Raw genomic sequence first — 13,825 nt, forward strand, 5'->3', positions numbered from 1 at the left:
CAACCGACAGAATGGGAGAAAATATTTGCAAATGACATATCAGATAAAGGGCTAGTATACAAAATCTTATATAAAGAATTCATCAAACTCAACACCCAAAGAACAAATAATCCAATCAAGAAATGGACAGAAGACATGAACAGACATTTTTCCAAAGAAGACATCCAAATGGCCAACAGACACATGAAAAAGTGCTCAACATCGCTCGGCATCAGGGAAATCCAAATCAAAACCTCAATGAGATACCACCTCACACCCGTCAGAATGGCTAAAATTAACAAGTCAGGAAACGACAGATGTTGGCGGGGATGCGGAGAAAGGGGAACCCTCCTACACTATTGGTGGGAATGCAAGCTGGTGCAACCACTCTGGAAAACAGTATGGAGGTTCCTCAAACAGTTGAAAATAGAGCTACCATATGATCCAGCAATTGCACTATTGGGTATTTACCCCAAAGATACAAATGTAGGGATCCGAAGGGGTACGTGCACCCCAATGTTTATAACAGCAATGTCCACAATAGCCAAACTGTGGAAAGAGCCAAGATGTCCATTGACAGATGAATGGATAAAGAAGATGTGGTATATATACACAATGGAATATTATGCAGCCATCAAAAGGAACGAGATCTTGCCATTTGCAATGACGTGGATGGAACTGCAGGGTGTTATGCTGAGTGAAATAAGTCAATCAGAGAAAGACATGTATCATATGACCTCACTGATATGAGGAATTCTTAATCTCAGGAAACAAACTGAGTGTTGCTAGAGTGGTGGGGGGTGGGAGGGATGGGGTGGCTGGGTGATAGACATTGGGTAGGGTGTGTGCTATGGTGAGCGCTGTGAATTGTGCAAGACTGTTGAATCACAGATATGTACTTCTGAAACAAATAATGCAACATATGTTAAGAAAAAAGAAAAAGAAGATAGCAGGAGGGGAAGAATGAAGGGGAGTAAGTCGGAGGGGGAGATGAACCATGAGACGATGGACTCTGAAAAAAAAACTGAGGGTTCTAGAGAGGAGGAGGGTGGGGGGATGGGTTAGTCTGGTGATGGGTATTAAAGAGGGCACATTCTGCGTGGAGCATTGGGTGTTATGCACAAACAATGAATCATGGAACACTACATCAAGAATTAATGATGTAATGTATGGTGATTAACATAACAATAAAAAATAAATAAAAAAGTCACACAAAAAATCTCACAACAGTGTATTAATCATTATTAGTAGTTTGGCAATCATTTCTTCATATACATACACACACTAGTCCCAATACATTTTCTAACTTGCAATTTGTTCACAGGACAGTTACTGCTAATATATTAGCATTGTAACAGGCACTTTATTGAATTTTTACTGTTTCTAATGGCTTTTCAATTTGAGTTTCTTGGGTTTTCTAGATATATAATCACATCTATGCAAACAAAGACAACTGTGGCTCCTTTCAAATGTTTATATTCTTTAATCCTATTAATTTGCACTGGCTAAGATTTCCAGAACAATAGTAAGTAATAGTGGTGACAGTGAACATTCTTATTCCCGACTTTACTGGAAATGCAAAACTCATTGCTATACTGATTCTATCTTAGGCAATAATTCATTCATATGAAAACAGTATGTAAAGAACATTTCTCACCTTGGTTTTATACTAAATAATAGAGAGTAACATGGTTTTTGTTAATTTGTAAGTTACTTTATTTAATTACGTAAATATTTCTTTTTTATTTAATTTTTTAAAAGATTTTATTTATTTATTTGATAGAGACACAGCAAGAGAAGGAACACAATCGGGGGAGTGGGAGAGGGAGAAGCAGGCTTCCTGCTGACAGGGAGCCTGATGCAGGACTTGATCCCAGGACCCTGGGATCATAACCTGAGCAGACGCTTAACAACTGAGCCACCCAGGTGTCCCTAATTACATAAATATTTCTAACATTATTTCATCTTTACCAGAAGCATAATAAAAAGGTATACCAACCTCTCCTGCTGACAACTTCTCTCTTACATTTTTCCAATAGATGTCTTTATTTTCAGTGTCAGTGAAGAAAAGTAGCCACTCTGCAAAGTCTTCTTTTCTCATGAAACTCAAACCTTTAGAAAACTGAAGGAATTCCATTTCTTGGACCTCTGTTTGTAAATTCTCCATAAATCTAAATGTTAAAATATAAAATTGATGTAAGGAACTAGTAGCATTCAAACTTAGTATTGTAAATAGGATTGCAAAGCACCTTCAGCAAAACCTACTGAGTAGCTGGCCTCTTCAAATGTTGAGTCAAACAAAGTATTAGTGCTGTGCAAGGAGTGGGGGAGTGGAGGATGCAGAGAAGCTGATTAAGTCCAATACTTGCTTCAATTTGTCACTCCCTATACTCTATTTGTTTATGCAAATTATACTTGGCAACCCATATTCTGATAAAGATTTACAAAATTATGTAAAATGTTGCTCTGATGTATCTGTAACAATTTTTTTCCAACACAGAAAAATTATCCATAATCAGAAAAACTTAACATTCAGTTGGGCTACCGTTTTTAGAATGTTAATCATAATTAATGGTTAATATTTTTCAGATACCAAAGTTGATTAATGTAGTCAATGGCTTTGTTTCAAAATCTTAGATTTACCTAAAAATATTTATAATCATTTGGACAGTAACATATGAATAAATGACTCAACATTCTTTTAAAAATAAAAACATGGCAGTTTGATCAAACGGTCATCAACAGCTCCCTGAGAAAAGTACAGGTTAAAAGGATATCAGATTTAAAAAAATCTTTGAACAAGAGCTCAGAAATGCTGCACTTTATTTATTTATAACCTAAATCATATGAAAAGTATTATCTCCATGTGTTTTAACATGTTGCAAATAGTTTTATTCACCTTTCTACATGTTAAAAATCTGTCATGTCACAATTTAATGGAATTATACGGGGGGGTGAAAAATCTGTCTATTGCAGTTCAGTGGGAGAAAAACTGCCACTGTTCAAAAACTACTTGCTTTTGGCTCTACATTTATCCCATAAACCTTAAAAGCATGAAGGGGGAGTTTGATTTTAGGCTTCTGTGTGATAGGTAAGAGTTTGTTACCTACAACATTTTCTGAATGTACTAGGATATACAGATTTATCAATGCCATGTGTCTTTCTGGGTCAAGGCAGAGGTTTGTCTAAAATATGAAGATTTCCAGTTTGGGTTGATAGATCGATGAAACCTTTTACTGATATGCCTTGTCCTTTGTTTTACTGAGTTTTATTATACCATGCACTGTGAGAAAATTCAACTTACTAGGATTGTTAAAAAAAATGCTTTACTTGCAAATGAGTGCACAGTGAATTTAAGAAAGTAGAGAATATGGTATAAACACATTACTAACTCGCTCCTTTTCTTTTTCTTTTTCTTCAGGCCCTGAGGTTGAAATATTATAAATTTAACTGCTGTTAAACTATACATTGTCTGGTTTAAGCTACTTTCATCTTACTAACTATACTACTTTTGAAGAACATAAGTATATTTTAGGAAAACCAACTTTCCTAACTCTAAAATTATAGATCTTGTTATGACTTGAAAATCTTGGAACATGATTACTGGACATAAATATATGAATTGAATTTATAGTAAATAGAGTCACCAGATACATTCTGAACAAATTAAATAGATTATAAATTAGTGGATTAATTGGAACAATGGGAAAAAAATCTGATTCTCATCTTTTTTTTAATTTTTTAGGTCACAGGGTGCTGGAGCTGGCTCCTACCAGCTCTGAGAATCCATTGTGCACATGTTTTTCCACCTCTATTTCATGTATGACAGCTTGAAACTGGCTTGGTAGAATATATACGTTACTCACTGGCAAATGCTATAAATCAGGCTGCTCTTCCTGAGAGCAGATTGTTAAACTTATTTATTAGCACACCACTGCTTATAGACATCTTTGAATTTATAAAAAACTCCTCATGAATTTAGAACATCCTCAACTAATTGGCATTTCTGAATTAAAGTACATCAGGAACATGGCACATACACACAAAATCTACAGTTACATACGGATCAATTCCCTGTGAAAAAGACCTGAAAACTAGCTGAAGAGCAGATAAAAGGTCCATATTGTGTCTCTGTAAAAACCCCACCCCAGGACAACCAATCAGGCTGGATCTCACAAATAAGCAGTATATCCCTGACGAGTAATGGTCCTACTCTACATCAGGCACCCCAACCTTTGGCACCTACACTGCAGAGAAAAGCTCCCAAAACGTATGGCTCTGAAAGCCAATGGGGAAACAAAAACAGTGGGAAGAGAAATGTAGAAGAAAAGGCCCTAAAGAAAATAGAAAAAAGGAAAAAAGAGACTGGAAAAACAGAGGTGGTGATGCAGAGTCGGTAAGGGCCATCAACAGTTGTCTGAGTAGCCTGAGCATCATTTTCTCCCCCCTGAGCTATATATATGCTGATACAGAATGGATTTTTCACAATTAAATTACCTGTTGATTTCATAACAATGAATAAACACTGACATTCCAGCAGACAGAGCTTAATTATACTTTAGTTTTTCTTTAAATGGCTAAGAGGGGGACACCTGGGTGGCTCAGTCGTTAAGCGTCTGCCTTCGGCTCAGGTCGTGATCCCAGGGTCCTGGGATCGGGCCCCGCATCGGGCTCTCTGCTCGGCAGGGAGCCTGCTTCTCCCTCTCCCTCTGCCTGCTGCCCCCCATACTCATGCTCTGTCAAATAAATAAATAAATAAATAAATAAATAAATAAATAAATAAATAAAATCTTAAAAAAAATATAAATGGCTAAGAGGTATTTCAGTCTTTGCACTGTAAAAAGCCAACCAAACCAACCCAAAAAAACAATAACCCGAACAAATCACAAATTTATCCACATACTCTGTCATTAACTGATAAGTTTCTCTTGACATGTGGTAGTATCTACTTAACGCATCTTCTATCCCTCTGGTCACCTAGTCTAGTGCTAGTTCCTTGAAAGCCCATTCAGTGTACCTAACCACCTACCAGGGAACTGTGGGACTAATTCTTTCAGAAACTTTGTGACCATTTAAACCTTTTAAGAGAAACCTGGGTCTGAATTTCTAAGACCTGTAACCCTGGACCAAGTCCCTTTTTAATCTCATCAAATTCCAGCTGTAAAAAGGGAAGACTCCTATCTGACTTTCTAAGGATAGGTGAAATAATAGATGTGAAATTACTCAGACAAATGTTAGGCATGTAGTGATGGCACTGAGTCTGCAGGTAACCACCCTCCCTTTTCATCCTTACTCAAGCCCAGACTTAGTATCAAGAATTAGCTACTAAATTGCTTCAGCCACTCTCTTACCCTCAGCTCCCTGTGGCTGTTGAAGGCCTTCTTCAAGGGCAGCCTGAAGAAAATCTTACTATTGCGCACAGTGACACGTGCAGAAATTAATGGTCTACACCTGTAACTGGGTCTTCAACCCTGCCAACACCCTGCTGCTAGGCCAGAGAGCTCTCTTTATTTCACATGGTGGCTATTTCAATTTGTTTACTTTCTCTACAAAACTATCCCACTGGCTTTCTATTTGTCCTCAGCAGATGACTTGCCCCAACTTCTCAGAGAAACTAGAGGTCACTACTTAGGAAATTCTCTCATTTTCTTTCTATCACTCTAGGAATGTAACAGCACACATCCCCATTCTCACCACTGCCAATCTCTTTTCTGTCCTAGTGAAAAGGAGGAGTCCCTTTTCCTGTTGATGGCTACCTGTGCTCTGAATTCCACCTATATTTCTCTAGTTCTTCCTTCTCAGGAGGCTTGCTCCTCTGGACTCCCATTCACTCCTGCCATTGTCTTTCCCTCTTCATATCATCATTTAAATATGTGGGGAAACCTTTCTTACATTCCCTTTCTGCTACTGCCCCCTCTCTTCCTTTGCTATAGTCAATCTCCTTCAAAGAATTACCTGTATTTCTTTCTCTACTCACCCCTCACTCACTCCTCAACCCACTGCAATTTGCCTTTGGCTCCCACCGACCACATCTACCCTACATTCATCATTTTCTTTCCTAAGCTTGTTCTTACGTGTGTTCTCTAGCTCAGTGAATAGGTATCACACATTTCATTGGCTCCACTCAGAAACCAGGCAGTAGCTTAGATTTCTCATTTACTCTTCATCCAGTCACCAATACTATTAAGTCCCTTCTCCTAACTAATCCCTCAGATTTCTCCACTTCCCTTCTGTTCCTACTGCCACCACCTTGGTCTAATTATTATCCTTTCTTCTCTATTAATGCAATAGTCTCTAACAGATCTCCTTGCCTTTTGTCTGATTTCCTTAGCCAATCTGCTGGATCTGATGTTCACCTTACTTCCCTGCTTCAAGGCCTTCACAGCTCTCTGTTGTTCTTGGCATGGCACAAAAACCTTCACAACTGTGCCCGTGTTGACCTTCCCACCTTTATCTCTCACATTTCTGATTAAGTCACAATGAACTTCTAATTTCCGAATCTGCCATGTCTTCTCCTGCGTTCAGACATATTATCTATTTAGTACTCATTGGGTTTGCGTTAACACTGGCTTGATAATTCCTGCCAATATTATGCAGATATGGATTCTTTTCCTGAGAAATTAAAAACATGAACTATCTGAACAGAGCAGTAGTCTATCTACATTACGTCAGTTAAATTATTCTGTGGAATGACAATAGACTTAAAATATTTCTGAGAATTTTTTCTAACTTAAATTCACTGCGTACTGACAGTCCCATACCATGGACCTATCTAGTACAGGATATTCTGTATATTGTCAGTTCGTAATCAGAATTCTGGGCCAAAGAGTTAGATAAAAACATCAATATTTTGTAAAGTAAAATTTGACCCAAAGATTTAAACAAACTTATGTTTTATTGGACTATAAAACAGATTTTTAAATAACTGCTTTTTCCTTAGTGTAAAGTCTACAGTTGCTAAGGGATGTTTTTGTTCCAGAAACTTCTAAGTTCTTTTGTGTGAAGAATTTAAATTTATAATTTAAGAATTTAAATAATGCATGAAACAAAATCTGGAATATTGATTAAATATATCAATACCTTTTCCTACTGATAAAAGAATAGAATGGAATAAGCATTGCTAAAAGAGTCACTTAAAATGGAGTTGGGAGGATGCTAAAGAAGCAGGGCCTATGCATATCTCCTGTCTCAATCCTCAGAAAAATGCTAAACTTGGATCATTGCCAAACTGCAAACATCCAGGATGAACATCTGCTGCATGCAAGAATGGACTTAAAAGGACTTTCTGCCTAGCACTAATCTTAGCAACCAATCATGTAAGGAATAGTGTTACTGTCACCCTGCCAGCACCAATCATAAAAAAAACAACTTATGTGCCTAAAATTCCTCCTTTGCCTTTAAAAATCCCAAGCTCCTTTGTCTCTTTGAAGCACAATCTGGGTTGCTGCCTTAATTTCTGTCTTCTGAGCTGCGATTCCCAAGATCCCAAATGAATGCTTTTTTTTTTTACAGCCTAGCCTTTCCCTTTTCTTATTTGACACATCATATATATATTAATTGCTTTGTAACTTTGTATTTGTTGGTAAATTTAATTACATTACTAGCATATTTCCAGAAGACTTTATAAGGGTAGGGATTCTTCATAAAACTGATACAACTTCTCAATTACTACTGAATTTTCAAATACAAAAATTGATAATAAAAGTGGAAACAACTCTGCCATCTGTGATGAAAAATACAAGTGGTGTCTAGTTTTCTCTTTTCACTTAAAAAATCCTTCTCTCTGAATTTTAAAGTGGTCAGTCCTTGGGGGAAAAAAGATGAATATGCTATAATTTTATTTTAGTTTTGATTTTTTTTCTTTAGAAGTTGGATTAAGGAGCCTTCGGCAAGAGACTGAGGAAATTCTAAGCTGAAGAAGTATCTTGACCAAGAGAGCTGGGGAAATGCAAACAGAGAAAAAAGGCAGAGAAAATTCCCTAAGGAGAGAGATCTAGGAACTGGGAAACAAAGCTGCTAGAAACTCTAAAAATAATTTAAGTTGATAAGAGTTTGGCACATATTCTGAGTGCCTACTATGTGTTACATTGTGTATACTTTAATATGTTACCTCATTTAATTCTCAGATCAACCTCAGACTTTTCATGTGGGGGATAGGACATTAACATAAATAAGAGTAGAAAGAACAGAATAAAGATTAAGGGAGAAATTTGCGTGAATTAGAGATCTGCTCTTTTCCTTTATTAGATTATAAAATTGTTATGATTTCTAATTTTTAAATTTACTTTTATAGTTACTTACAACTCTCTAAAATGGGCAGGACAAGTATCATTTTATAAATTTTTACAGGGCACCTGGGTGGCTCAACTGGTTAAGCGGCTGCCTTGGGCTCAGGTCATGATCCCAGGGTCCTGGGATCGAACTGCACTGGGCTCCCTGCTCAGCAGGGAGCCTGCTTCTCCCTCTCCTGCTCCCCTTGCTTATGCTCTTTCTGTCAGATAAATAAAATCTTAGAGAAAATTAATTTTTACAAAGAATAAAAATGGTACATGATTTGCCAAGACCATACAGCTAAATAAATGCTAAATAGCATAACTAGGATTTACACCTATTTGTATCCCAAGTCCAGTGCTTTTTCCCTTTTATATTGCTACCAATTTCTAAATTTTTCGTATTTAATTATTAGTACTTGTACTTGCCTATTAAAGTGTAAAGTGGTTTTAAAGAAAAAGCTGAATTTTAAAAGCTGAAATGAAGTATGCCTCCATGCTTAAAATTCTGATTTTAGTTGTTCTCTGCTGATAGATGCTATAAAAAAACAGCCTGTGAAATCTGAAATTTGTTGCTGGTCTTACTATAACTGTTAAGAATGTAAGTCTTTATATTACACAGTGTCCTTTTTTACAGGACCCATGGGAAACTTTCTTTCTGGCCCTATGAGGAATAAATGCCCCCTCCCCCCTTACGTAGACTCAGTGCTTAGGGATGCAATGAATTGTGTAATTGATCACGTATCCCTCTTCATACTGTCTGTCAGAAAGCCCAGAGTCAAATTTGTGGTTTATTCTCAGCAAGTGCATAGAATCTCATGATTTGCACTTTGTGTACTAGCCTAATTACTGACTGCATTTTATGACACTACCATTGTTTTTCTTTTCTTCATCTTTCTCATCTTCTGATAAGCCACCTACTTATATTCTATTACAAGTGCCAATTTACAGCTGGACTCCTGTTTAGAATAAGAAATTATATATAAATCAACATATTAAAAACTATGCATGAATACATTCACTATAATTATATATAATCACATAATAAATTAACATATTTATATAAACTTATTAAGTAGATATCAGCATTATCATTTCAGAGATGAAGAAATGGACTGGACTGGAGACTCAGATTAAATTGCTTGTTCAACAAAGCCCACTTAATAAATGGTGAAGTTCTGCATTTGAATCCAGGTCTGTATAAATCACAAATATGTGTTTTTCAAAATCAATACTGTTTCTCTAAATGAGAAGCTAATATCTATAGGCAAATATTGTAAGTAGCTACCACAAAAGCTGTAATTTTGTGTCACCTTCCTTGCCTTTCCTTGAAACCAATAAGCTATATCTCCTAAAATATCCCTTATCAGACAAACTGTAAGAAGGGGGCTGAGACCAAGAACAAACATCTTTTTTATAAGGAAGAGGATACATTACACTCCCATAAAAACCAGACTCAAAACTCCAAGTAACACAGGCCACAAAAATTTTCATGGAATTTTAATTATTAATTTGGTCAGTATGTTGGTGAAAAGTTTTTAGAAACATTATATATACACAGAGGCTATTTTCTGTTATTTTATGACTTATGCAAAATTTTAAAGACATTTTATGATCATCAATTCTAGCTAGTACAATAATAATTTTAACTTTAGGAGAACTTTGCTCTGTCCAAGAGACAAGTTCTTGAAAAACTGCATTCATTCATCCATCCAATCCATTCATTTAAAGATTTTATTTATTTGCCAGACAGCAAGTGAGAGCAAGAGAGAGAGAGAGAATACAGGCAGGGGGAGGGGCAGGCAGAGGGAGAAGCAGGCTCTTGGCTGAGCAAGGAGTCCGATGTGGTATTCGATCCCAGGACCCTGGGATCATGACCTGAGCCGAAGGCAGACAGTTAAGACAACTGAGCCACCCAGGCGTCCCAAGAAACTTCATAAAGCATTTGTTGTTAATTGGATCTTTTTTTTAACTGCATGATGGCATGACAAATTTCACTGAGTTCATTATTTACAGAAATGCTAGTAAAAAATTTTTTTAAAGTAAAGAATTTTAAATAAAATTATCCCTTTAAAGAAAATTAAAGTTAGCACAACTTTAAAAATTAACCAGGTACATAATAAAATAAAATTAAAAAAAAAAGTTTCCTTCAAAGTATCCAATAAAATTAGAGAATTGCTAAAAAAAAAAAAAAAAAAGTTAACCAGGTTAGGGAATCTTAAAACGAAGGGGGAGTGGTGTATTAGTGTGAACAAGTACAGCTGATGATAATGGCTTTGTTTGGTTTTATTTTTACATTTATTTGAGAGAGACAAAGATAGTGACAGAGAGCATGAGTGAGATGAGCTGGGAGGAGGAGAAGCAGGCTCTCCGCTGAGCAGGGAGCCCGATGCGGGGCTCGATCCCAGAACCTTGGGACCATGACCTGAGCTGAAGGCAGATGCCCAACCGAGCCACCCAGGTGCTCCGAAACTTGGGTCTTCATGCATTCCACCTCATTCCTCAATCACTAAGCCCTACAATTTAATCTCCTAAATAGGTCTTGAAACCTCTATTTCAAAATCCTTATTGCCACTACACCAGTTCAAGGCTCTCATTATTTCTTATTTGGAATATCTGAATGGTCTTCTCTCTCATAAAATCTATCCTTTATTCTGCTGCCAGAATGACAGGCACAGCTGACCAGGTATATCCCTCACGCATAGTTCTTCAGGGCCTCCCACTGTTAATTCAAGCTTGATCTTTCGGAGTACAAAAATTTCCGAAGGCAAGTACACACTTCTCCAGCCTCTGTTCTCACCTTTTATCACACCACCTTACATCTACTCTACACTCAGCTGCGTGTAATTCCCTTTACGAACCATACATTTTCATGCCTCTACATCTTTTCTCATGCTGTTCTCTTTTCCTCAAATGTTTTCCTGTCCACACCAATTCTGCCTGGGTAATTTCTGCTCATCTGTCAAGATTCAGCTTAGGTGCAATTTCCTTCAAAAAGTCTTCCCTGATCAACTACTCCCAAATTCCTAACTTGTACACTATGTGATCTGTGCTACCAAAAACCCCTATACATCTGTGACAGCCCTGACTAAAAAAAAAAAAAAAATAAATAAATAAAATAAAAATGTATTCTATAACACATATTACTTTTCATAATAGGTTAGATATTTCTGAGCATAGTAATTTCAGTTTATATTTAATGGGTTTTGTTCTCAGCCATAAATACTTTATAGATCCATACATTTAGTTTTATTGTCTGCAGTTCTGGGAAATGAGTATATTCAGTTGTTTTATAAACTTTTACCTATAAATTTTTTTTCCAGAATACCCGTTTTTAATTTTATTATGTTATGTTAGTCACCATACAATACATCATTAGTTGTTGATGTGGTGTTCCACGATCCACTGTTTTCATATAACACCCAGTGCGCCGTGCAGTACGTGCCCTCCTTAATACCCATCATTGGGCTAACCAATCCTCCCACCCCCTCCCCTCTAAAACCCTGTTCGTTTCTCAGAGTCCATAGTTTCATGGTTCATCTCTCCCTCCGATACCCCCCCATTTTTCCCTTCCTTCTCCTGATGTCCTCCATGCTGTTCCTGATGTTCCCCAAATAAGTGAAACCGTATGATAATTGACTTTCTCTGCTTGACTTATTTCACTTAGCATTATCTCCTCCAGTCCCACCCATGTTGATGTAAAAGTTGGGTATTCATCCTTTCTGATGGCTGAGTAATATTCCACTGTATCTACGGACCACATCTTCTTTATCCATTCATCTGTTGAAGGGCATCTTGGCTCTTTCCACAGTTTGGCTATTGTGGACATTGCTGCTATGAACATCGGGGTGCATATGGCCCTTCTTTTCACTACGTCTGTGTCTTTGGGATAAATACCCAGGAGTGCAATTGCTGGGTCATAGGGTAGCTCTACTTCTAAATTTTTGAGGAACCTCCACACTGTTTTCCAAAGTGGCTGTACCAACTTACATTCCCACCAAGAGTGTAAGAGGGTTCCCCTTTCTCCACCTCTCCAACATTTGTTGTTTCTTTCCCTGCCCATTTTTGCCATTCTAACTGGTGTAAGGTGGTATCTCAATGTGGTTTTGATTTGAATTTCCCTGATGGCTAATGGCGATGAACATTTTTTCATGTGTCTGTTAGCTATTTGTATGTCTTCTTCAGAGAAGTGTCTTTTCATATCTTCTGCCCACTTGTTGACTTGATTGTTTTTTGGGTGTTGAGTTTGAGAAGTTCTTTATAGATCTTGGATACCAGCCCTTTATCTGTAGTGTCATTTGCAAATATCTTCTCCCATTCTGTGGGTTGCCCCTTTGTTTTGTTGACTGTTTCCTTTGCTGTGCAGAAGCTTTTTATCTTGATGAAGTCCCAAAAGTTCATTTTTGCTTTTGTTTCACTAGCTTTTGGAGATGTATCTTGAAAGAAGTTGCTGTGGGCAATGTCAAAGAGGTTACTGCCTATGTTCTCCTCTAGGATTTTGATGGATTCCTGTCTCACATTGAGGTCTTTCATCCACTTTGAGTTTATCTTTGTGTGTGGTGTTAGAGAATGGTCGAGTTTCATTCTTCTGCATGGGGCTGTCCAATTTTCCCAGCACCATTTATTGAAGAGACTTTTTTTCCATTGCATGTTTTTTCCTGCTTTGTCAAAGATTATTTGACCATAGAGTTGAGCATCCATATCTGGGTTCTCTATTCTGTTCCATTGGTCTATATGTTTTTGTGCCAGTACCATGCTGTCTTGGTGATCACAACTTTGTAATATAGCTTGAAATCGGGCAACATGATGCCCCCAGCTTTGTTTTTCTTTTTCAACATTTCCTTGGCGATTCGGGGTCTTTTCTGATTCCATACAAATTTTAGGATTGTTTGTTCCAGCACTTTGAAAAATGTCAATGGAATTTTGATAGGGATGGCACTGAAGGTATAGATTGCTCTGGGTAGCACAGACATTTTAACAATGTTTATTCTTCCAATCCATGAGCATGGAATATTTTTCCATCTTTTTGTGTCTTCTTCAATTTCTTTCATGAGTGTTCTGTAGTTCCTAGAGTATAGATCCTTTACCTCTTTGGTTAGGTTTATTCCGAGTTATCTTATGGTTTTTGGTGCTAGTGTAAATGGAACAGTTTCTCTAATTTCTCTTTCCACAGTTGCGTTGTTAGTGTATAAGAAAGCAACTGATTTCTGTGCATTGATTTTGTATCCTGCCACATTACTGAATTGCTGTATGAGTTCTAGTAATTTGGGGGTGGAGTCTTTTGGGTTTTCCACATAAAGTATCATGTCATCTGCGAAAAGAGAGAGTTTGACTTCTTTGCCAATTTGAATACCTTTTATTTCATTTTGTTGTCTGACTGCTGTTGCTAGGACTTCTGATCTGATCAGAAAGGATGAATACCCAACTTTTACATCAATCCTTGAGGAATGTTCCCTCTACCCCTATACTCTGAAGAGTTTTAATCAGGAAAGGATGTTGCATTTTGTCAAATGCTTTTTCTGCATCAATTGAGAGAACCATATGGTTCTTCTCCCTCCTCTTATTAATGTGCTCTA

General features: G+C 37.1%; 1 protein-coding gene across 2 annotated transcripts in view; it reads right to left on the reverse strand.

Moving 5' to 3' along the window:
- MICU2 (mitochondrial calcium uptake 2) overlaps positions 1–13,825 on the reverse strand; it is a 173,143-nt gene that overhangs the window by 12,689 nt on the left and 146,629 nt on the right. For both annotated transcript variants that reach the window (XM_028104924.2, XM_028104932.2), the window contains one exon: positions 1,979–2,150. In XM_028104924.2, coding sequence (XP_027960725.2) covers positions 1,979–2,150 — 172 coding nt within the window. The remainder of the gene's footprint in view (positions 1–1,978; positions 2,151–13,825) is intronic.

This window comes from Eumetopias jubatus, unplaced genomic scaffold, assembly GCF_037043125.1.
Source record: "Eumetopias jubatus isolate StellerSeaLion01/CBP00866 unplaced genomic scaffold, mEumJub1_p1.0 scaffold_3, whole genome shotgun sequence".
NCBI classification, from domain to species: Eukaryota; Metazoa; Chordata; class Mammalia; order Carnivora; family Otariidae; genus Eumetopias; species Eumetopias jubatus.